Raw genomic sequence first — 22911 nt, 5'->3', positions numbered from 1 at the left:
ACATAAAAAGCATATTCAATGATACTTTAATTTCTCCATTTTCATTTTCTCTTACAAAATCATCGATGGCCTAGATGTTCAAGAGCAACCGGCTGGGGTAAGAAAAACTCTTGTCATGGTTGAATTAGCGAGGCTTCAAAAATAACCATTTCTAGTGATCTAGGGTAGAGGATAACCTCAGGTCACTAGAATAGGCTTTACAACAAAAGCGGAAACGGATCCATTCTTTTTTATGCGACTCTTGCAGGTGTAGATGCATATAATACCAGTTCAAAAAGCAACAAATATTTATAATTTTCTTAAAATTCAATAAACGAAAACCATTTCTGGCTCTTACCAGCTGATTGATCAAAGGAATGTTTACAAATGTCCCATTTGATAAAACAAAATTATCCAACACAAACGATGCGAATAAGCTATGTATTCCACCTCACATATTCCCACTCTTCCAACCCGTAAGCAAAAAGATAGATTAGCATATATGGGTAAAAACCACACCAAATACCCAAACAACACAGCATCACTTCCGTTAAAAGCCAGCCCACCCAGAAGGCTGAGAAGCTGGTTTGCCCTCGATATTTTTGGAATCACCAGAGCGCTGGGAATAATTCCCTTCACCAGCAGCAGATCCAAACATTTGCGAGCCAGATGCCGGGACTGCTGTGAAACTCTCCGTTCCAAAACCCCATGAATCGGGGCTAGAAGTCAGTTCGGTTGCCTGTTTTTTTTGATGAATGTTTCTCGTCCTAACTGATTTCGTGGCATTGTTGTTTGACATTGTCTGTGGATTGGGATCTTCAGTAAAAGCCTGCCATGGCTTTGAATCTGGGCTTCCCGAGTTCTTGTCAAATGGTCCTTGCTGGACTTCCCAAACACTTCCTTCTATCTTTTCCCTCTGCTGCAAGAAAAAATAACTACTATCAGGAATGTTAACAACAACATCACTAAAAAAAATACAAAAAATTCATAGAGATCGGTAAAGGGCAAAAAAAAAATACCGGCTTAGTGGCTGAGAGGCCAAGTCCTGGAGAGTCATGGTTTCTCGAAACATCTCTAGCTGGGGATGGAGCAACAAGAGCTTGCTTAAGCTCTTGTATCTCCTGCCGTTGTGATCTGCATATGGCAGAGAGCTTTTCATATTTGGAAGTTATTTCAGACTTCTCCAAGTTAGCTTGCTGCAGCTGCTCTTTCAGCCTTGCAATTTCAGCTTCCAAGGCTGCTTCATTTGTGCTTTTGTCATCATTAATTCCAGAACTGAGTTTACTGGTATCAAATTCTGCAACAAAAGTGTTGAAAGCCTCGTTCTGAAAAGCAGCCATGTTTTCGGATTTTGACACTTTTGGTCTTTCAGTACCTCTGTTTAAAGCCTCAGGGTAAAACCTTGTTTCAAAGTCCTTGGAAAGACCATCCTCAAGCTTGTTGGAAGATATTCCCCGAACATTTCTCTGGACATGATGAGTTTGCGTATTTTCCTGTTTTGAATGGTTAGGGCTAGGATTTCTATCCAGACGAATCCCATTATGTTTTGATGTGCTAAGGGTGGTTGGTTCTTCATCGAACTTAATTCCGCTCTTAGTCTTAGCAACAATTGTGTCCTTGGCATGCTGACTGGCCCAGAAAGCACCCAGAGGCCCTCCATCTCCCCCTGCTCCTGAGGAAAGTGGTGGTGGGGATAAAGTTCGAGTTGGCTCTTTTGGAGAAGGTGGGGGTGGTGGGCTTCTACGAGGCATTGGAGAAGCCTTATTTGCAGGTTTTGACATGCCTGCGATTATTTCCAATAAGCATTAAGAGTCTCTGACTGAAAGCAGGCAATTAAAGTTTTAAATGTCTCTTCATTTTGTTTTTACTCTAATCCAATGATAAATCTTACTATATGAGCAGAATTTTATTGCATCATTTGTCAAATGAATTTTGGGATTTTGATTTAGTTCACACCAGGTTCAAATTTAGTCTTCAACTGTACAGAGAAGAAGTCCTCACCTTCCGGAATGTCAGTAGATGATTGGCGCATTTCAGGAGGTCTGTCAGGTAACGATTTCTGCAAACCAGCAGGTAATTGCTCATTGACACGAAACCACACCTGCCACCATGATGAAAATGAAATACACAGCATCAGTAAGCAGACACTAAGTCCTAGTGCCTAAAGTTCCCATGGAAAAATGATCTAAAACTAACCTAAGTTCATGGAGATGAATGGCCAATCAAGCAAAGCGCTTGCCTGCGTGATGTCTGGTCTGGCTTCTGGCAAAGACTCAAGCATGTCCCTGATTAAGCCTGTAATAGACGAGTTGTACTTTGGTAACTCTGGAATGCGATAGTTCCCGTTTAAGATTTGCAGCTTTGATTCTCCATCAAAAGCAGACTTGAAGTAACAGATACGAAAGAGGAGGCAACCAAGAGCCTGCAAAGCGACAAAAGTAACTTCTCAATCATGCCCAAAGGCCTTTATATAAAACAAGGAATTTTAAGACAATTGAACTGTTTTCTGACTAATCATACAGATAATGAGGTCCAGCAGACTTACCCAGATGTCTACCTTCTCATTTATAAGTTCTCTCCGGAACAGATCCCACATCTAAAACAAGAAAGAAAAAAGGAAAGAGTCAAGTAGTCAACCTTTTTAAAAACCAGAGCTACTAATAAAGTTATCAAACACCATTATTAATTCAACCTCTGGTGCTCTATAGGCAGGGGTCGTGTGCTTCCTGATATTATCTTCCTCAATTCCCATTTCTTCAGGCTTCTCAAAGCGCTTATGATTAGTAGAGGTGCTTCCAAAATCACACAACTTCCATAATCCATCAGACCCCAACAGAAGATTCTCAGCTTTCAAGTCCCTGAAGAACGAATAACAGATAGAAACTAAGTAAAACAATTTCTAGCCGGGACACACAAAATAAGAGAATAAACCAGGTCCACATAAAGCAAAGATGGTACTTATTGTATAACTTAGTCCAATCATTCCCTATTCTGTTTATCATTTGCATGGATGTCACCTTATTCATCCAGAAGGGATATATTTGGGCAATGGAAGATACGTACAAATATTCCTGCATATTTCCACTAAAGATAAATGGTGTCACCACTTTGCTTTACAGCAAAATAGGTTGACTGGCTATATCAGGGGTGTGAACTCATAGACTACTTGCCAAGGTTGTATCAACCTCAATAATACAAGTGTAATCTAGAAGAAAAAATTAACAGTACTTTTTAATTGAGCATAAAAAGAATTCTATTAAATTATAAAAAATTAAAAAGAGCCAACATGTAACAGTGCAGCAAGAAATCCCTAACACGATACAATGTTATGAGAACATAAAAACAGTAAACACAAAGGCAAAGACCAACCATTAATAGGCAAAGAAGCCCTTTTAAAAATCTTCAAAGCACTATACAATTTGAGCAAGAAACCATTATCTTTACCTGTGAGCAATGGGTGGAGACTGGCAGTGCATTGCAAAGACAGCATTACACACATCTCTGAAGATTGAAAGAACCTGTTTCTCATCAAAATACCCAGATCCTCTGCTGTCCAGCACATTAACTAAAGATTTTTCACAGCATTCCATGACAAGAAGGGCTTCCTTTGTCCGTCCCATATCCAAGATAGTGTGAGCATGAAGAGTTACAACATTGGGATGTCCCTTTAGCAGTTTCATCACTGAGATCTCCTTCATCGCCAGTTCCAGTGATTCCTCGTCATTACATATAATGTGCTTTAAAGCATATTGCTTCGACGAATGTATAAGGTCTCGAGCTAAGTAAACACAAGAGAAGCCTCCTTCAGCAATGGCATTCCGTACAAGAATTTTAAGACTCCCAACATCAATAGAGCGACCTTCAAGCCCAGCTTGTTCCTTAGGCATGAAGGGCTTGAACCTCCACATGACTGATATTGATGAGACAAAGATTAAAGCACTGCAAATATGAGGGAAAAAACATTAAAAGAAATAAACAATAGATGGTGCCATAAGCATTGCAGAGTTGATAAACCTCACCCATATACTACACAACACCATGTTCATATAACACCACACGTGTATTAATAGACGATCAGAGTCTAAAAAAATTTACATTACACTGCAAGCTCAGTATAACTCATGCATACATGATTCGTTAATCATACCGTACCAAATTCATACCAAAGTACTAGAGGATCACAATCCAAGGGAAAAAATAAATTTAAAAAATCACATGAACAATCTTCACAATAAATCTAAAGTGATTTAAAACATTTAAAAAGAGAGCATATTCTCCATCTACATTCTCTTTTAAAACATTTAAAAAGAGAGCATATTCTCCATATTCTCCTTAAATCCTTGACTTAAAAATATACAACTGACGTTTCCATGACTGGAAATTTGATATTAAATAATTATTAAGGCAAAAAGGGCACCAAATATAAAAAGGGAAAATTGAAAAGTCCATGATCTAAGGACTCTGCATTTAACAAATTTACATAGTTCAGTTCACATATCAAGAAATAGGCATCCTCAAATGATGCTAAACCAGTGTTAGGAGCGTAGAATTTGAGCCCTGGATTTATAACTGTATGGAATAGGACCAAACTCAATGAAATTTCACACCGCTTTTGTCCAAATCCACATAATTCCAAATCTAAGGCTTCAAATCAACAGTCCCACAAGCAGTGTAATATCATTGGCAGATCAAATCGAAATCTCATACAACAATAGAGATGTTCAAAATAAGGCTCCGACGCTTTTTCAAAATCTTAAACAGGAAATTACAGTCAGTGAGGAATGCAAATGATTCGACCCTGAGTCCATCTAAACTTGAAAAACATCAGTACACTCTTTCATGTATCGGGTAAATTTCGACCAAATATGAACTCTAGAATAGCTCTATTTCTAATCGATCTGTGCTACGCACCGAAGATCCGGATCCACCCAAGCAACACACCAGACATAACAAACTAAACATAAGCTGAGCTAGCAAATCGACATATTCAGCAAAATAAAAATATGTACCGCGCGATCCGGATGCGCAGTGAAGATCCTGAGTTCAGATTCTATGATCCAAAGTTCAATTCGAAAAAAAAAAGAACAAACATCACCAGAACAATCCCTAAAAGAAGCTCAGCAAGATTTATTCTGAAACAGAGGATATACAGACATATGGAGAGAGGCAGAATTGGTACCTGTAGTTAAGGATGGGATAGATATTGGAGATTAAGAGATGCGAAGGTAGGATTGATGTTGCAGGTGCAGATCTGATGCCTTTGCTTGATCTCAAAGCGAACTCGACTCGTCGCTCGCTTTGAGAGAGAAATTAGAAATTTAGATAGGGACACGGAGAGACAGGCGGAGAAAGGCACCTTCTGCACTCCTAATAAAGAAAATAATAATAATAATAATAATAATAAAGAAAATATAACAAAATAAAAAAAACAGAAAAAGTAAAAAAAAAAAAAAAAAAAGTATAAGGTATTAAAAAAGATGCAGGAAATAAATAGAAACGAGACAGAAATTTTACGTGGTTTGAATATACTTACTCCACGAGCGGATGGGATAAAAAACTTCACTATTTCGGGTGGAATTACAAGATAATTTGGAACCGAACTTGTACAAAATATCATTTTTCTGTTTATCCCTTATACAAAATGTCTCTCTTCACTTTATCTCTCATCTTCTCTTATCCTCATTATATATGTGACAGCCCAGAAAATTTCGTTCAATTTTTCTGATACCACTTGTAATAACTTGAATATTTCATATTATAATAATCACTGATACAGACAGCGAAAAAACCTCAAATTCTAATTATCAGAGTACTAATTATCTCAATACAATAACAATATCATTTTCAACATTACAATTTACATATATTTAAAAGAATAGTCTAAATACATCAAAAACCTAATTTAATTAAATATTTATTCTAAATAAAACCTTCTATCTCATCCAGGCTTCCACTGCGCTACTCTAATCACTGTTATACTCCACATGATATCTGAAAAATATTGGATAATCATGGAGTGAGACACTTCTCAATAAGACAAAATAGATTATTATCAATGTGTAACAACATGAGTTTTAGTGCAGCAAGATAACATCAATTAATTTATTAACTTTGTTTGAGAAATCATGCAAAACTGTTCTCACTCTTACATATATATATATATATATATATATATATATATATATTAGAAAACACATATTTTCTTCTCCACATATGCTTTTGCTCAATAAATTTCTCTAATTACATAATCTATATTTACGTATTCTCCATATTACTACAGATACCATTATCTCAATACATACTTCACAACAAAATTTTCATACTAAACATACCTCCTCATCGGCATCAGTATAGATTTCATAACATAATTTTCATACTAAACATACCTCCCCATCGGCATCAGTACAGATTTCATAACATAATTTCCATACTGAGCATATCTCCCCATCGGCATCAGTAGGATTTCATAACGCAATTTCCATATTGAGCATACCTCCCCATTGGCATCAGTAGGACTTCATAACACAAATTTTCATACTGAGCAGACCTCCCCATCAACATAAGTAGGACTTCATTTTTCTCAACACAAAATTATTAATAATCATTTTCACAAACAAGAACAAAACCTATCATATTTATAATTTCATATAAATCCTATCATATTATATCATATCCCTGTATAAAACTATTATAACATATCATGTAACGACCTGCTTAATTAACTGGTTTTTTTTTTTATATTATGATAATTTACATGCTCTGATACTATACTAGGATAAACTCAATCATTAACCTAAGCAGCGAGAAGCAGAAATCACATAGACATAACCATATGAAAAAAATATATATAATATCAATACCAGAGTACTAACATGTTTCCCCAAAATATACATATATATATATATATATATATATATCTGTTTCCCCAACATACCCTTAACTATACTGGGATATACAAAAATCCTCCATAATACTCCCTTCACTAACAGGGTACCACAGAAACCCCTCTATATGCGAGCCTAGTCCGCTCGCCTACCTGGATCACCAGAAAAATGATTCAACACTGAGATGAGTCAACGCTCAGTAAGACGAAATATGCTATTACTAGTATGTGGCAAATGAACTACAGTATCATGAAAATTTGTTTCATATAATCATATATAAATGAATACGTAAATACAGTGCAAGTGATAAAATACACCACCTTTTCCTTGTTTCTTAACAAATCAGTATTGTAGGTTACTATTCAAAATACTTCTAGAGTATATAAGTATGTTCCCTATTCTGTAAATCTATATGTACGTAATGGTAACTGAAAATGTTCCTTGTGGATAACTGTGTGTCATGATTTAACCCCTCATGATAGGATTGTGCAACCCGTAGGCGGGATTTACCCTAACTGGCCAACTAGGAATAAATTACTATACTCCATCAGTCTGATCTGCCCACCTCAACTCATATCTGATGGGGAGCTTGTCCACGTCAAGGGCCTAGGTGATCGACTGACTACCACGTATTATCTAAATAGGTGGTTGCACTCATAACATAACGTAATATCTGTAGTAACGGTACCGCGCTCTGTAACTGCATAGTCCAACATGGTCTGATATTATATAATATATCTCTATATATATTACTATCTAATTTACCATGATTCTGAAATAACTGTAATAACCATGATGTTACATAAACTGTAACTGTAATTCATACGTTGTAATACTGATAACTGTATAATCATAACACTGATAACTGCATAATCATAATACTAAAATTCGTATAATCATGGTACTGAGATTCGTATAATCATGGTTCTAAAATTCATAAAATTATGGTATTGAAATTCATAAACATATCTCCGTACTATAATCATATTTTCAAGCCACACCATACTTTAATACATAATTTTCATAATTTAATAAACTGCATAACATTTTTAAAATACCTAGCATAGCATATTTCCCTTACCTGACTACTGGAAAGCCTCTATGGTACGCTAACCTAACACCCGCAGGGCCTTCTACATAACACCCTGAAAACAACATTTTCCAAAATAAAATATTAGTATTTTTTCGTCTACATCATTTCCTATAACTGTCATAAGACCAAAAATAGACTAAAAGGCCTTACCCTGAATTTGGGATGAAATCCAATTTCGTTTCACCAACGATCCATCCCGGCAGACTTGCAGAGAACTTCACCAGGAGTGTCGTGGTAGCTTCAAATTTTCGATTCGGCCAAGAATAGGCCCGAAAACAAAGAGAGAAGTGAGAGAGAGAGAGACGTAGAGAGAGAGAGAGAGAGAGAGAGAGAACGTTGTGAAAATGGGTTAAAAATCCGAGTTTTCACTATTTATAGGGTCATATTCGTCGACGAGACACGTCACCTCATCGACGAGTCCTTCATTAAATTCGTTGACGAAACCCTGTATTCATCGATGAAATTCAGAGCAGCCCAAAACCTGCGCTCGGTATTTTCTCATCGACGAAACCCTGTATTCGTCGATGAAGTCTACTGCTTCCTTCTGTTCCTGTTTCCATTTTCCTCCATCTTTATTATTAAAATAATATTATTCTTCGGGTCACTACATATCATATTTCCACACGAACATAACATTTCTTGGAATCATTATAAAATCATACTTTGTTGTGTATCATCGTTAAATATTCTCACAAACTTATTTATACAGTAAAAATAATCATACTCATGTCACACAATTTGAGTGATAGTTCACAATATAATACTGCCTGAAAAATATTTATTTTATTGAGAATTAAACATATCAACATCTTCTAGGATTTTCTTAACTCAAAATACCTGGTTTCCCAAAAACATACTAATAATAATATTTCAAAATTTCCATTTCCATAAGTCTGAATATTCAGAAAAACATATATATTATTCTTGATAATCGGATAATATCAAATTTGTGATGACGTGATTTTTCTACCATTTTTTAAACAATAATAATCAATCATCATATGTCAACTAACTTTGATACCATATATTACACAAAAACCCAACCCTAAGGGGGATACCCAGTATTCAGTCCATCCAAACATATTATCCATGCAACAGATTACATATAATGTCTGAGCCCAATATACAATACCATCCAAAATGCTATACAATACAAGAGTGCTAAGACCTTTACACACACACACACACACACACACACACACACACACACACACACATATATATATATATACATCTCCAAAAATTCATAAAATAGTCTAGGGGTTACACAAAACACATCCCCTAAGTTAAACACTTACCCTGAATACTAGGGTACTACAGTCTCCTCTACCTCAGAGCTCTCTTTGCTGGTTTGTCTTGATTTCCTGAAATGTTTAAATTATGGGTGACACCTCTCAATAAGACGGAATAAATTATTGACAGTGTGTGGCACATGAGTTTAGTAATATCATAATACACTCATTTAAATAATTAGATCATCTGAAAAAAATATATAGATATGTACTCATAATCATATATATTTTTAAAAAATATAGATATAAAACATAGTTTCATAAGCTTTGATATCATTTTTCATATTCATATTCATAAGCTATCATTTCTCATAATCATATACATATACTTTCATATTTCATCTTTATATTCATACTCTTTCATTTCTTTTATCATATACATACTTTTTCATTTCTCATATTCATATTCATTCTCTAGCCTATGAGTATCCACCAACATATAGCACAACGCGTCTGTAACTCATAGTTGTTCATTTCTCATATCATTTCTCATTTTCATAATCAAGCCCATGAGTATCCATCAGCATAAAGTAACTCATGACTATTCATTTCACTTTTCACTTTTCATAAACATTTTTTAATTCATGAGCATCCACCAGTATATAATATGTAGTGACCCAGAGAAATTATGGTATTTAAATAATGAAAGAAGGGGGGAAAAGGAAATTGTATTTTAATATTTAAATAGGGTCTCATTGACGAACACAGGGGATTTGTCGATGAGCACACATAAGGGGCTCGTCGACGAGGACATGTCTCGTTGACGAGATAATACCGAGAAGATATATATTAGTTCTGAATTTCGTCGACGAGGGTAAGCATTCATCGACGAATTTTTTTCTTGACCTTGTCGATGAAGTGACGTGACTCGTCGACGAAGGCCAGTGTATAAATAGCTTAAACTTCATTTTTCAGCAGGAATTTCACGCACCAGACTTCCTCTCTCTCTCCTGCTCGACCCATCTCCATTCTCTCTAAGTTTCTGGATCCATTCTTAACCGGATCGACGATCTGAAGCTGCCACGACACTCCAGAGGAAGTTCTCTTCAAGTCTTCTGGAGTGGATCGTTGGTGAGGCTAGCTTGGATGTCCTCCCAAGTTTAGGGTAAGGCTTTTCTATTTAGTATTTGACTTTCTTGTAGTTGTAGAAATTGTAGTAGTCGAGAAAATATTGAAGTTGTGTTTTGGGAGATGTTGTTTTCAGGGTGTTGAATGGGGAACCCTACGGGTACAGGACTGGTTTATTTTGGGAGGGCTTTTTTTAGGAATCAAGTAAGGGAGATAAACTAAGTCAGTTGTTTTTCATGAAAATATATGTATAATTTTACAGCATTTAATTTCAGTAATATATATATATATATATATATATATATATATATATTTGCTTTATGTTTGGTAAAATACTGTTGCAAATAATGATATGATTTGAATATGAATAATACCCATTTTGTGTGGCATGAGTAAAATTTATTATGGGATGCTATGTTTGCAAAATAAGTATGGTTTACTGTTTTCTGGAAAGATGTTAAAATGATACAAAGTTTTTATATGATATACTTGCGTACGAGCCAGGGGTTTTATTATGATATACCGGCGTACGAGCCAAGGGTTTTTTTATATGATATGTCGACGTACGGGCCGAGGGTTTTTTTATACGATATGCTGGTGTACGGGCTGAGCCTTTTATATAATATGTCGGCGTACGGGCCAAGAATTTTATCTGATATGTAATACGGCGTACGGGCCGTGATTGATAAAATACGAAATGCCGGCGTAAGGGCCGAAGATTTTCATATTATGTTATGAAATGATATGATGACATTGACTTGACAATTATTATTATGAAATATCCATGTATCACAATTTGAAAATATGTTATATGTTATCAGAATCTGGTTGGCTTGGTTTAGGCTTACACAAGCACAATACCGTAGCTATATAATCACAATCAAGATATGTTAATGATGCCGCTAGCCGTACGGGGCAGCGGGAGAATAGCAGTCAATGTGGTTTATTGTAGTGTTGGTGCCCCAGGTATACGAACCAGTAGAGGCAGACCCATCGTACTTACAGACTTTTGCTTTTGATTCGGTAGTGGTCGGCCAGCCATTGTCGGGTTCCGCCTTCGGTACGCACAACCCAGTCATGTGGGGGTAAGACATGACACCAACCAACTAACCATCCAGGATGTTTGCTACTATTATTATAAGAGATGAAATATGTTTATGGAAATTCAGTATGTTCTACCATGTTATAATTATATATATTTTCTCAGATATGATACAGGCTATTTTACCAAGTATGTTTATGTACTGTATATGTATAACACAAGAATGCTCATGTTGCCACACACTGGTATTAGTTTATCTTCTCTTACTAAGAGATGTCTCACCCCAAATTATATAAACATTTCAGGAGCCCTAGATAGGAGAGCGAATAAAGCTCCACAACACTAGAGTTCGATAGTCCTACCTTACCTGAAGGGTAAGTACTTGTTAGGGTCAGACGGATTTTTGGGTAGCAACCCTAGGACTCTTTTGGACATTTTGAGATGTACATATTTATATGATGGATGTAGTAACTCTGACATTATGCTAGTTGGACAATATAATATGTTTGTGAATTTACGTTTCCTGCTACTTAGGGATATGTGTTGAATTTCAGGTTACCCCTGGTTCCTTGGGTCTAGGTGGATTATGGTTTACGAGGATGTTATTATGTGGAAAAAAAATTTATATGGTCAATAAGCAGGTCGTTACAGTTTGGTATCAGAGCTTAGGTTGTTAGGTTCTGTAGACTTTAGAGTGCAGCGGAAAAGATACCAGAGTATAGGAAAATGATTTAAGGTTGTATTCTACAATCTAGAGGTAGGACTTCCGTGGTGGTTTCTGTGTTTTTCCTGGTGTGACGATTTTAGGAAAACCATAGTAAACTATTGTCGGGTTGTGTTCCTAGAATGTAGGACTGGAGTTAGGAATGAGCTGAGGAAATTAAGATAAGGAACTATGTTAGTCGTGTAAATTATAAGGATAGGGTTTCTAAGTTACGTTTATTGTTTTCAAGAAGGATCCAGGAGGAGGTAGTGCCCATGCGAGCTGCAGTGATGGAGCTGGGCCCTCGAGTGCAAGCGGGACTGATTCTAATGTAGTACTATGTAGCGTGGCTCAGCAGGTTATGGCTGAGATCGCTAGGAGCTCTAGAGAGCAGGGAAGTCTGTATGCAGGTCATAGGTGCACGATAGAGAAGTTTACTAAAATGAATCTTTTGGAATTTTCAGGAGGAGTTGATTCTGCAGCCGCCAAGAATTGGATGTAGGAGATCGAGAAAGTCTTGGCCGTATTACAGTGTACGGAGGAACAGAGGGTCCTCTTCACCATTATAAACTGATAGGGGAGGCCAAGAGGTGGTGGACTACTGTGAGACTTCTAAAGTAGTAGAGGACGACGCCGATAGCTATGACATGGGACCGATCTAAAGAATTATTCTTTGACAGATATTTTCCAGCTGCTATTAGGGAAGCTACAGTGGAAGAGTTCTTGAATCTGAAGTAGGGATAGTTGTCGGTCCAACAGTATGCGACGCAGTTTATAGAGCTCACTCGCTTCGCTCCGTATATTGTTTCTAATGAGGTAAAGAAAGTGAGACAGTTTGAAAGAGGATTGAGGCGAGACATATATAGGCAGGTGGTGGTGCTAAAGATTCAGGACTTTGCTAAGTTAGTTGATAGAGCAGCTTTGGCAGAGGTTAGTGAGCGTATGGATGCAAAGGAATAGGAATAAAAGAAGAGATCTGCATCTTCAGGCTACTAGTAGGGTTCTAGGCAGGGTCAGTGGAGGATAGGAAACTATGGCAAAGGATGGAGGCAGGAGACTAGGGGTTATGAGGTTCAGACAGTGCAGAATCCTCCTATCTGTCAAACTTGTGGGAGGAGACATTGGGAGAGTGTTGAGTAGGGAGAGTTGTCTGCTATCGTTGCGGTAGACAGGGATATCTGGTACGATACTGCCCTACACCGTCATATGCTACTTCTGCTCCTAGACCATACAAGGGAGGTTATCAGGCATCACGTGGAGGCTAGCAGAGGAATATGGCTCTAGCCAGAGTTTTTGCTTTGACGCCAAGTGATTATGAGACAGCTAGTGACGTGGTGACAGATATGGTTAGCATGCTTTCTTTTAAAGTTATTGTATTGTTTGATTCGGGAGTAACACATTTGTTCGTGTCTATGGGGTATGTTAAATTGTGTGGGGCAGAAACACAGTTGTTAGATACTGAATTATTGGTGACTACACCAATCGGGTCAGCAGTGAGGTGTAGTAGGGTATTTCGAGCTTGTTCAGTTGATATATAAGGGGAAATTTTGTCTGCCGATCCGATAGTGCTAGAGATGCATGGGTTTGATGTAATATTCGGTATGGACTGGTTGGCAGCCAATTATGCCAACATAGATTGTCGTTTGAAGGAAGTAATATTCCGACCTCTAGGGAAACCAAAATTTAGGTTCATTGGGTCGTGAGTGCAATCCTTACCCCAGTTAGTTTCAGCTATCCAAGTGAGGAGACTGCTTCTAAGTGGGTATCAGGGCTTCGTGGCATTTGTAAAGGAAATGACAGGGAATGAAGTGAAGCTCACCATTACCCAAAAGTAAAGGAGTTTACTGATGTTTTTCCAGATGAGTTACCAGGCTTGCCACCTGATCGGGAGATAGATTTTGCTATTGATTTGCTTTTAGGTACAGCGCCAATCTCTAAAGCACCTTACCGAATGACGCCAGCAGAGTTGGCAGAATTAAAGAATCAATTGCAAGATTTGCTTGTTAAGGGCTTTATACGACCTAGTGTATCTCTATGGGGAGATCCAATTCTATTTGTGAAGAAAAAAGGCGGGACCATGAGGATGTGTATAGATTATAGGGAAATTAATAAAGTAACAATGAAGAACAAGTATCATCTACCCTATATAGATGATTTATTTGACCAGCTCCAGGGTACATGGGTGTATTCTAAGATTGACCTTAGATTAGGCTATCATCAAGTGAAAGTGAAAGCAGAAGACGTCTCGAAGACAACTTTCAGGACCAGATATGGGCATTATAAATTTCTTGTTATGCCATTTGGTCTGACGAATGCTCCTACAATATTTATGGACTTGATAAATAGAGTCTTCCACTAATATTTAGACCAGTTTGTTGTTGTTTTTATTGATGATGTACTGGTCTATTCGAGGAGTTATGAGGAGCACGAGACGCATTTGAGGCAAGTTTTACGGACGCTCAGGGAAAAGAAGTTATACGCCAAGTTTAGTAAGTGTGAATTCTGGCTCAAGAAGGTTGTGTTTTTGGGGCACGTCATCTCAGGGGATGGAATTTTTGTAGATCCTAGTAAGATTGATATGGTAGTGAATTAGGCTAGACTGAGGAATGTCTAGGAGATCAGGAGTTTCTTGAGATTAGCTAGTTATTACAGTCATTTTGTTGAGGGATTCTCAGCATTATCAGGACCTCTGACACAACTGACCAGAAAGAACATCAGATTTGAATGAGACGACAGCTGTGAGCAGAGTTTTCAGGAATTGAAGCAGAGGTTTGTCACGACACCAGTGATGATCATCCCGTCAGGGGGTGAGGGTTATGTTATCTACAGTGATGTGCCCTTGAAATGACTTGGTTGTGTATTGATGCAGTATGGTAGAGTAGTAGCATATGCTTCCAGACAGTTGAAAGAATATGAAAAGAACTACCCTACTCACGATTTGGAGACATTATTTGTATGGCGAGCAATGTGAAATTTTCTCCAACCATAAGAGTCTAAAGTACTTTTTCATTCAGAAGGAACTGAACATGAGGCAAAGAAGGTGATTGGAGCTTATTAAATATTTTGATTGTACCATCAGTTATCATCCAAGGAAAGCAAACGTGGTAGCTGATGCGTTGAGCAAGAAGTTTGTGGGACCAACGTTGGCAGCTATGAAGATTTATTATCCGATCATGATGGATCTGGAGAGACTCAGCATAGAATTGGTTGAGAGTGTTCCACAAGCATGTATTGCCAGTTTAGTGGTGCAGCCTACTCTACAGGAAAGGATTAAAGCTGCTCAGAAAGACGATCTAGAGTTAGCAAAGGTAATGGTCAGATTACAGAATGGTCAGGGAGAGGAATTTTGTATTATAGATGACGGAGCTTTGCGGATCCGTTCCAAATTATGTGTTCCTGCTGATGCTGATATCAGGAAGACCATCTTAGAGGAGGTTCACAGTGTAATAACCCCAAAAATAGTTATACAAGATTAATGGAGTGATTTCCAAAAAAAATAATAATTATTATTATATTTATAAAAAAAATAATAATAATTAAACTTTATTTTTATTTTTATTAATAAAATATATTATTATTAATATTAATTAAATATTATTATTATTATTATCCTCCTGAAGAAGCTTCAGGAGGATTTCAAAAGAAAAGAAGTTACAGAGGGGAGGCTACGCAGGACAATCCCCCCCCCCCCACAGTTCGTTCTCTCTCCTGGTTCTCTCTCCCTCTCTCCTCATTTTTCCCTACGAATATTCGCTCGATTGAAAATTAGAAAATATCGTTGGGCTCCATTCTCTGCTGCCTTCATTTCTACCGGAGCAGATCAGTGGTAAAAGCGACGTAGACGTATCTCCTGAGGTAAGCCAAATTTTCCTTTTTGCCTCATTTCTTGCAAATTATATGCCCGATTGATAAATGGACACCACCATGAGAATCTAAGGATGATTCTTTACAAGTCTAGCGGGACGGAATTCTCGTGGGGTCGTCGTGGTCATAACCCCAAATTTGGGATAAGGGGGTTATTAAGGGACTTATTTTTAATTAATTAGTATTAATTTAGAAATGTTAAAATATTGAGCATTTGGGGTTGAAGTAGGATTTCTGAAATTTAGGGCCCAGGTGAGCTCCGTGGGTGTAATTTCGAGACCCACAGGCATAATTTAGGAAATTAAGTGGGGCAGTTAAATGTTAGTTTAAATGTTAATTTGAGGTATATGGAGCCTAGGGAAGGTTAGATGGGTATTATTTTGGGAAAATAGGTTAATTAATGTGACAACCCGAATAAAAATGGAATTTGAATAATTAAAAGGGAGAGAAATAGAAATAGAAACAGAAGGAGGCCGTAGAGCGTTCGTCGACGACATTGCATTTGGGGGATAAAATAATTTTAAAGAGATTGCCTGAATTCGTCGACGAATACAGGGGTTTTTCGACGAATTTTGTAACGACCCGAATTTTTAAAATGGAATTTAAATAATAAAGAGAGAGGGAAATAGAAACAGAAACGGAAGGAGGCTGTAGACTTCGTTGACGGACACAAGGCCTCGTCGATAAGAAAATACCGAGAAGGGTTCTGAGGCAGCTTGAATTTCATCGACGAAGATCGGGCTCGTCGACGAGTTCCGCCGCCTATAAATATGAAAAATCCGATTTTAAATTCATTTTTAAGTTTCCTTTCTCTCCTCTTCGGCTCTCTCACTCTCTCTCTTCGATTTTGGGTTGGTTTTAAGTCGAATCGAAGATCTGAGGCTACCACGACGCTCTCGGAAAAGTTCCCTACAAGTTTGCCAGAGCGGATCGTCGGGAAAACGAAGTTGGAAATCATCTCAAAGTTGAGGTAAGGTTTTTTAAGTCAAATTAGACTTTATGGTAGTTATAGAAATTGACGTACGCATGAAAATACTGATGTTTAATACTGGGAGTTTTGAGTTTCAAGGTGTTGATCAGGAACCCATACGGGGGTTAGCCTAGGATATTTTGGGGGCTTTCTCAGTAGTCAGGTAAGGGAGTAAACTAAATCAGTTATTTTCCATGCAAATTATTATTGATTATGAGTAAATTTATTTTCAGAAAAGCATATGATATACCTGTATATTATAGATGAAATGTACATTTGAGAAATACTGCTATTATGATAAAATGTATATGTATGTATGAGACGATAGAAAAACACGATTTTAGAATATGAAATATGACGTTTAATAGAGCATGTGTGGCATGAATATTATTTTACGTGAAATGAGATATGATATGTATACTTTTACGTGTAAAACACATTTTCAGGTATTTTGGAAAGAGGAGTTATGCTATATTGAGTTTGACGAATATATGATAAAAGAGTTAGTTTTTTTTAATATAAATACCTGAAACGATTTGGCATGAGGTTGTATTGATGTTATCGGCGCGAGGCCGTATTTATTATGCAATCGGCGCAAGGCCGTAATTGTTATGCTATCGGCGCGAGGCCGTATTATTATGTTATCAGCACGAGGCCGTATTTATGTAAGTGGCCCGAGGCCATATATATATATATATATATATTTACTATGATTTTGGCACGAGGCCATACGTATGATTTCGGCGCGAGGCAGTATCTATGTTTTCGGCACGAGGCCGTGTTGATGTTACGTATGTTCATGTATTATATGTTATTGCAACCAGGATGTAGTTTAGTTCAGACCAGGAGCTCAGTACCGTAGCTATGGGTTGATTTTGGCGCGAGGCCTTATTAGTGCTACCGTCCCACGAGGGGATGGGAGATGGATAGTCGATGAGGCTTTCAGTAGAGTGTAGAAGTCCACCTGGCAGTCCGGACCAGGGTGCGGCGAGCCCATCGTACTTACAGACATATTTGATTCGGCAGTGGTCGGCCAGCCGTTGTCGAGTCCCGCCTTCGGGCTACACAACCCGTCATGGGGGGTAATACATGACATTAGCTAACTATTCATCCTGGGTTGATTTTCAGTATTATGAGTTATTACAGATGTTTATGTATGTATGTTATGATTTATTAACGAATATGAAAGTACATGATTGTCCAATATGATATTATGATTATTTCTAGAGTTATGAAATATATTATACATGTATAAGCACTCTAAATATTCATGTTACCACACAACTGTATTTAGTTTATTTTCCCTTCCTGAGAAGTGTCTCACCCCTAACATTATTAAATTTTTCAAGAAACCCAGAGAGACCGGCGGGTCAGGGCCGCCGCTGAGTGATTGGTGCTTCCCTACTAGAAGGGTAAGCCCTGAGCTAGGACTAGGAGATTTTTGTTGCATAGTCCTAGTGTTATTTTGACTTTTTGGAGATTGTACATATGAATAGTATATTGACGTTAATAGAAAACTCTGGTATTATGTTTTATGGATGGATATATGGATTTTTATGTTTACTGCTGCTAGGTTTTCCGCTGTGTATGACAGGAGTCCCTATTACCCACGGGTTCGGGTTGACTATTTATTTGTTATGTTGGATTTTATTGAGGGACGTTACAAGTTTAGTAGAAAATTCATCGAAGAATACAAGGATTCGTCGATGAGAAAATACCGAGATGGGGGTTTTGAGCCAACTGAATTTTGTCGACGAAATTTGTGAAGGACTCGTTGATGAATGACGTGGCTTGTCGACGAATCCTCTGCTCTATAAATGAAAAATTCGATATTTAACTTACAAAAGAAGCCAACTCTTTTCCCTCTCTCTCCTCTTCGATGCTCTCTCTCTCTCTCTCTCTCTCTCTCTCTCTCTCTCTCTCTCTCATATCATTTTTAGGTCATATTTACGCCAGATCGACAATCCGAGGTCGCCACGACGTTCCTGGCGAAGTTCTCTACGAGTTTGCCGGAGCGAATCGTTGGGAAAATAAAGTTGGAAATCATCCCTGAGTTGAGGTAATGCTTTTTAAGTCAAATTTGGTCTTGCAATAGTTATAAGAAATTGCAATAGTTATAGGAAATGATGTACGCATGAAAATACTAAGGTTTAATACTGGGAATTTTCAATTTTAGGGTATTGATCAGGAAATCCTACGGGGGTCAGGTTAGGATATTTTAGGGGTTTTCTCAATAGCCAGGTAAGGGAATAAACTAAAGCAGTTAATTTTCATGTAAATTATGATTAATTATGAGTAAATTTATTTTCAGAAAAGCTTATATTATAACTATTTATTACGAATGAAATGTACGATTGGGAAAATACTGTTATGATGATTAAAATGTATATGTATGTATGAGATGTCAGAAAAGTACGATCTTAGAATATGAAGTATGACTTTTAACAGCACATGTGTGGCATGAATATTATTTTGCTTGAAATGTATTATGATATGAAAGATTTTACGAGCAAAACATGTTTTCAAGTATTATGAAAAGATGAATTATGTTGTGATGATTTTGATGAATATAAGATAATGATTTATTTTCAGAATGTATAAACCTAAAACGATTCTGGCACGAGGCCATGTATATATGTGTTATGTTTGGCATGAGGCCGTAATTTATGTTATATTTGGCACGAGGCTGTAATTTATGTTATGTTCGGCACGAGGCCGTAATTTATGTTATGTTCGACACGAGGCCGTAATTACTATATTTTCAGCACGAGGCCGTAATGATGTTATATATATGATCATGTATTATATGTTATCACAACCAGAATGTTAGTTTAGTTCAGTTCAGGGGTTCGGTACCGTAGCTTATAGATCAGATGTTTATAATCAGATTAGTGCTAACCACCCCACGAGGGGGTGAGAGATGGATAGTCGATGTGGCTTTCAGTAGAGTGTGGATGTCCACCTGACAGTCCGGACCAGGGTGTGGCGGGCCCATCGTACTTACAGACATATTTGATTTGACAGTGGTCAGCCAACCATTGTCGGGTCCCACCTTCGGGCTGCACAACCCGTCATGGGGGGTAATACATGACATTAGCTAGCTATTCATCTTAGGTATGTTTTCAGTATTATCTGTATAACAGATGTTTCATTTACGATATAATTTATTAGAAGATATGAAAGTATGCTATTATTTAGTATGATATGATGAACGTTTACGAAAATATGAAATGTACTGTATATGTATAGTTGCATCAAATATTCATGTTGCCACATAACTATATTTAGTTTATTTTCCCTTACTGAGAAGTGTCTCACCCCCGAATATTAAATGATTTTTAGGAAACCCAGAAGGACCGGCGGGTTAGGGCCGCCGTTGAGTGCGTTTGGCTTCCCTACTTGAAGGGTAAGCGTTGAACTAGGATCAAGAGAATTTTTGTTGTACGATCCTAGTGTTATTTTGTCTTTTTAGAAGATTGTAAATAAATACAGTATTTTGGGAATGTAAATAACTCTTGTATTATGTTTCATGGTTAAATGATTGAGATTTTATTTTACTGCTGCTTAGGTTTCCGCTATGATTGACAGGTGTCCCTGTTACCCACGGGTTCGGGTTGACCATTTTATCCATTAGGTGACATTTTATATTAAGAAATTAAGGGACGTTACAATTAATCTAGGAAAAATGCAAATTATATGAGTTGAGTTTTGGGCGCCAAGGGTGTAGGATCTGGGTGTTAACGAGACTCTCAGTAAGTCAGGTAAGGAAAATAAATTATAGCAATATTTTTAAAATTACTGTTTAAATTAATATGTGAAAATGAGCATATGGTATTTTTCCTGAAAGTTATTATGATATAAATATTAGATAAATTGTGTGACATTTGAGTAATTTTAAATTGTGATGCTTTGGAGTCTGAAATTAATATATTATGAATATTAGATGAAAATTGTGTGGCACATGACATGTGTTGAAAAGTGTGAAATATAACGATGAGCATTTTTTGAGAAAAAATTAAAATGAGAATGATTGATGTGATTAGTGGAAATAATGAAATGTGGTATTTATATGTGAGCGGAAATTATTTGCATAAAAAATGAGTTTGTACAAATTACTGATATAAGTATTTTGGGAAATGTGGAAATACGTGAAATATGATATATATTATTATGAGATGATGAAATGCGCATAGAAAATGACGAGAGTATTTATATTAAATTGAATTGTGATATACTGAAACATGATTGATGAAATGTTAATGCCGCATAATGATTGCGGGTATGTGGTAGTGAACCCTATTGGATGGTTATGATATTATACACGGTACCGTTGCTAGTGGTATAGTGCAACCATACGGACTCTTGGAGCGTGTGGCGTGACAGTCAACCGTGCCATTTTGTAGGGTTGTTGGGCTCCCTGATTTCGGATCAAGGTTATAGACCGGCCAGTCGTACTACAGACGCGATATGATATTTTGATCTAATCGGGTTGGCCAATCGCGGTTAGATCCAGCCTTCGGGCTGCACAACCTTGATCATGGGGGGAAGCATGGCATGGATAGAAAGATCCTCAGGATGGCCATGAGTTACAGACGCGACGTTGGTATTTGATACCAAGGATACTCATGAGCCGAAAAGTAAAATGGAAACGGAAAGTGAAAGAATGGTAAAATTGGCTAAAATGAGAAATGAAAGGAAGAATGGAAATTGAGAAATAAAGAATGATAAAATTGAGAAATGGAGCCGTGTGAGTTAATAATATAAATATTTGAGGCGAAGTGAAACTCTCCGTCTAAGGGCTTACTGAGTAAGGTGAGTACCCTGATAGGTATCTGATGTGGCCATACGTGGCTGCATAACATGTTAGGGCAGAGGGAAGCTACCTGTATGAGTGGGTAATCTTCCCTCTTCTCATGAACTTCGCGGTAAATATGTGTTAGAAATTATTGAATAAGAAATGGTTTTAAAGCTTATAAAAGCTTGTGTTGTATATCTATATGATTATGAGAATGTGTATATCAGTGTATTTTCTCAGATGAAATGATGGTTTTGTTTTGGGAGATGTTGTTTTCAAGGTGTTGAATAGGGAACCCTGTGGGTGCAGGACTGGTTTATTTTGGAGGGCTTTTTTCAGGAATCAGGTAAGGGGATAAACTAAGTTAGTTGTTTTCCATGGAAATATATGTATAAATTTACAGCATTTAATTTCAGGAATATATATATATATATATATATATATATATATATATATATGCTTTATCTTTGGGAAAATACTGCTGCAAATAATGATATGATTTGAATATGAATAATACCCATTTTGTGTGGCATGAGTAAAATTTATTATGTGATGCTATGTTTGCAAAATAAGTATGGTTTATTGTTTTCTGGAAAGATGTTAAAATGATACAAAGTTTTTATATGATATATTGGCGTACGGGCTAGGGGTTTTATTATGATATACCGGCGTACGAGGCAAGGAATTTTTTTATATAATATACTAGCGTACGGGCTGAGCCTTTTATATGATATGTCGGCGTACTGGCCGAGAATTTTATCTGATATGTAATACAACGTACAGGCCGTGATTGATAAAATACGAAATGTCGGCGTAAGGGCTGAAAATTTTCATATTATGTTATGAAATGATATGATGATATTGACTTGACAATTATTATTATGAAATATCCATGTATCACAATTTGAAAATATGTTATATGTTAGCAGAACTTAGTTGGCTTGGTTTAGGCTTATACGAGCACGGTACTGTAGCTATATGATCACGATCATAATGTGTTAATGCTACCGCTAGCCGTACGGGGCAGTGAGAGAATGACAGTCGATGTGGTTTATTGTAATGTTGGCGCCCCTGGTGTACGGACCAGTAGAGGCAAACCCATCGTACTTACAGACTTTTGCTTTTGATTCAGCAGTGGTTGGCCAGTCATTGTCGGGCCCTGCCTTCGGGCCGCACAACCCGACTATGTGAGGGTAAGACATGACACCAGCCAGCTAACCA

General features: G+C 37.2%; 1 protein-coding gene across 4 annotated transcripts; it reads right to left on the bottom strand.

Moving 5' to 3' along the window:
• Nucleotides 1–310: 310 nt before the first annotated feature.
• On the bottom strand, nt 311–5328 carry LOC131165886 (uncharacterized). Of its 4 annotated transcripts, none has more exons than XM_058124032.1 (8): nt 5159–5328; nt 3424–3918; nt 2672–2837; nt 2525–2575; nt 2219–2401; nt 1981–2080; nt 999–1762; nt 311–898 (listed from the first exon to the last, which is right to left on the bottom strand). In XM_058124032.1, exons 2-8 carry the CDS (start codon nt 3885–3887, stop codon nt 530–532), a joined length of 2097 nt encoding a protein of 698 aa, XP_057980015.1. In that variant the 5' UTR covers nt 3888–3918; nt 5159–5328; the 3' UTR covers nt 311–529. The 4 variants fall into 4 exon arrangements, with proteins under 4 accessions (XP_057980015.1, XP_057980017.1, XP_057980018.1 ...); XM_058124034.1 differs by having other exon boundaries at nt 311–895; nt 5159–5323; XM_058124035.1 differs by having other exon boundaries at nt 311–895; nt 4989–5309.
• Nucleotides 5329–22911: the final 17583 nt, after the last annotated feature.

The sequence above is a fragment of the Malania oleifera genome, chromosome 10 (genome assembly GCF_029873635.1).
Source record: "Malania oleifera isolate guangnan ecotype guangnan chromosome 10, ASM2987363v1, whole genome shotgun sequence".
In the NCBI taxonomy this organism is placed as follows: Eukaryota; Viridiplantae; Streptophyta; class Magnoliopsida; order Santalales; family Ximeniaceae; genus Malania; species Malania oleifera.
The sequence above is the reverse complement of the archived record's forward strand: the minus strand, read 5'-3'. Positions and strand labels throughout refer to the sequence as shown.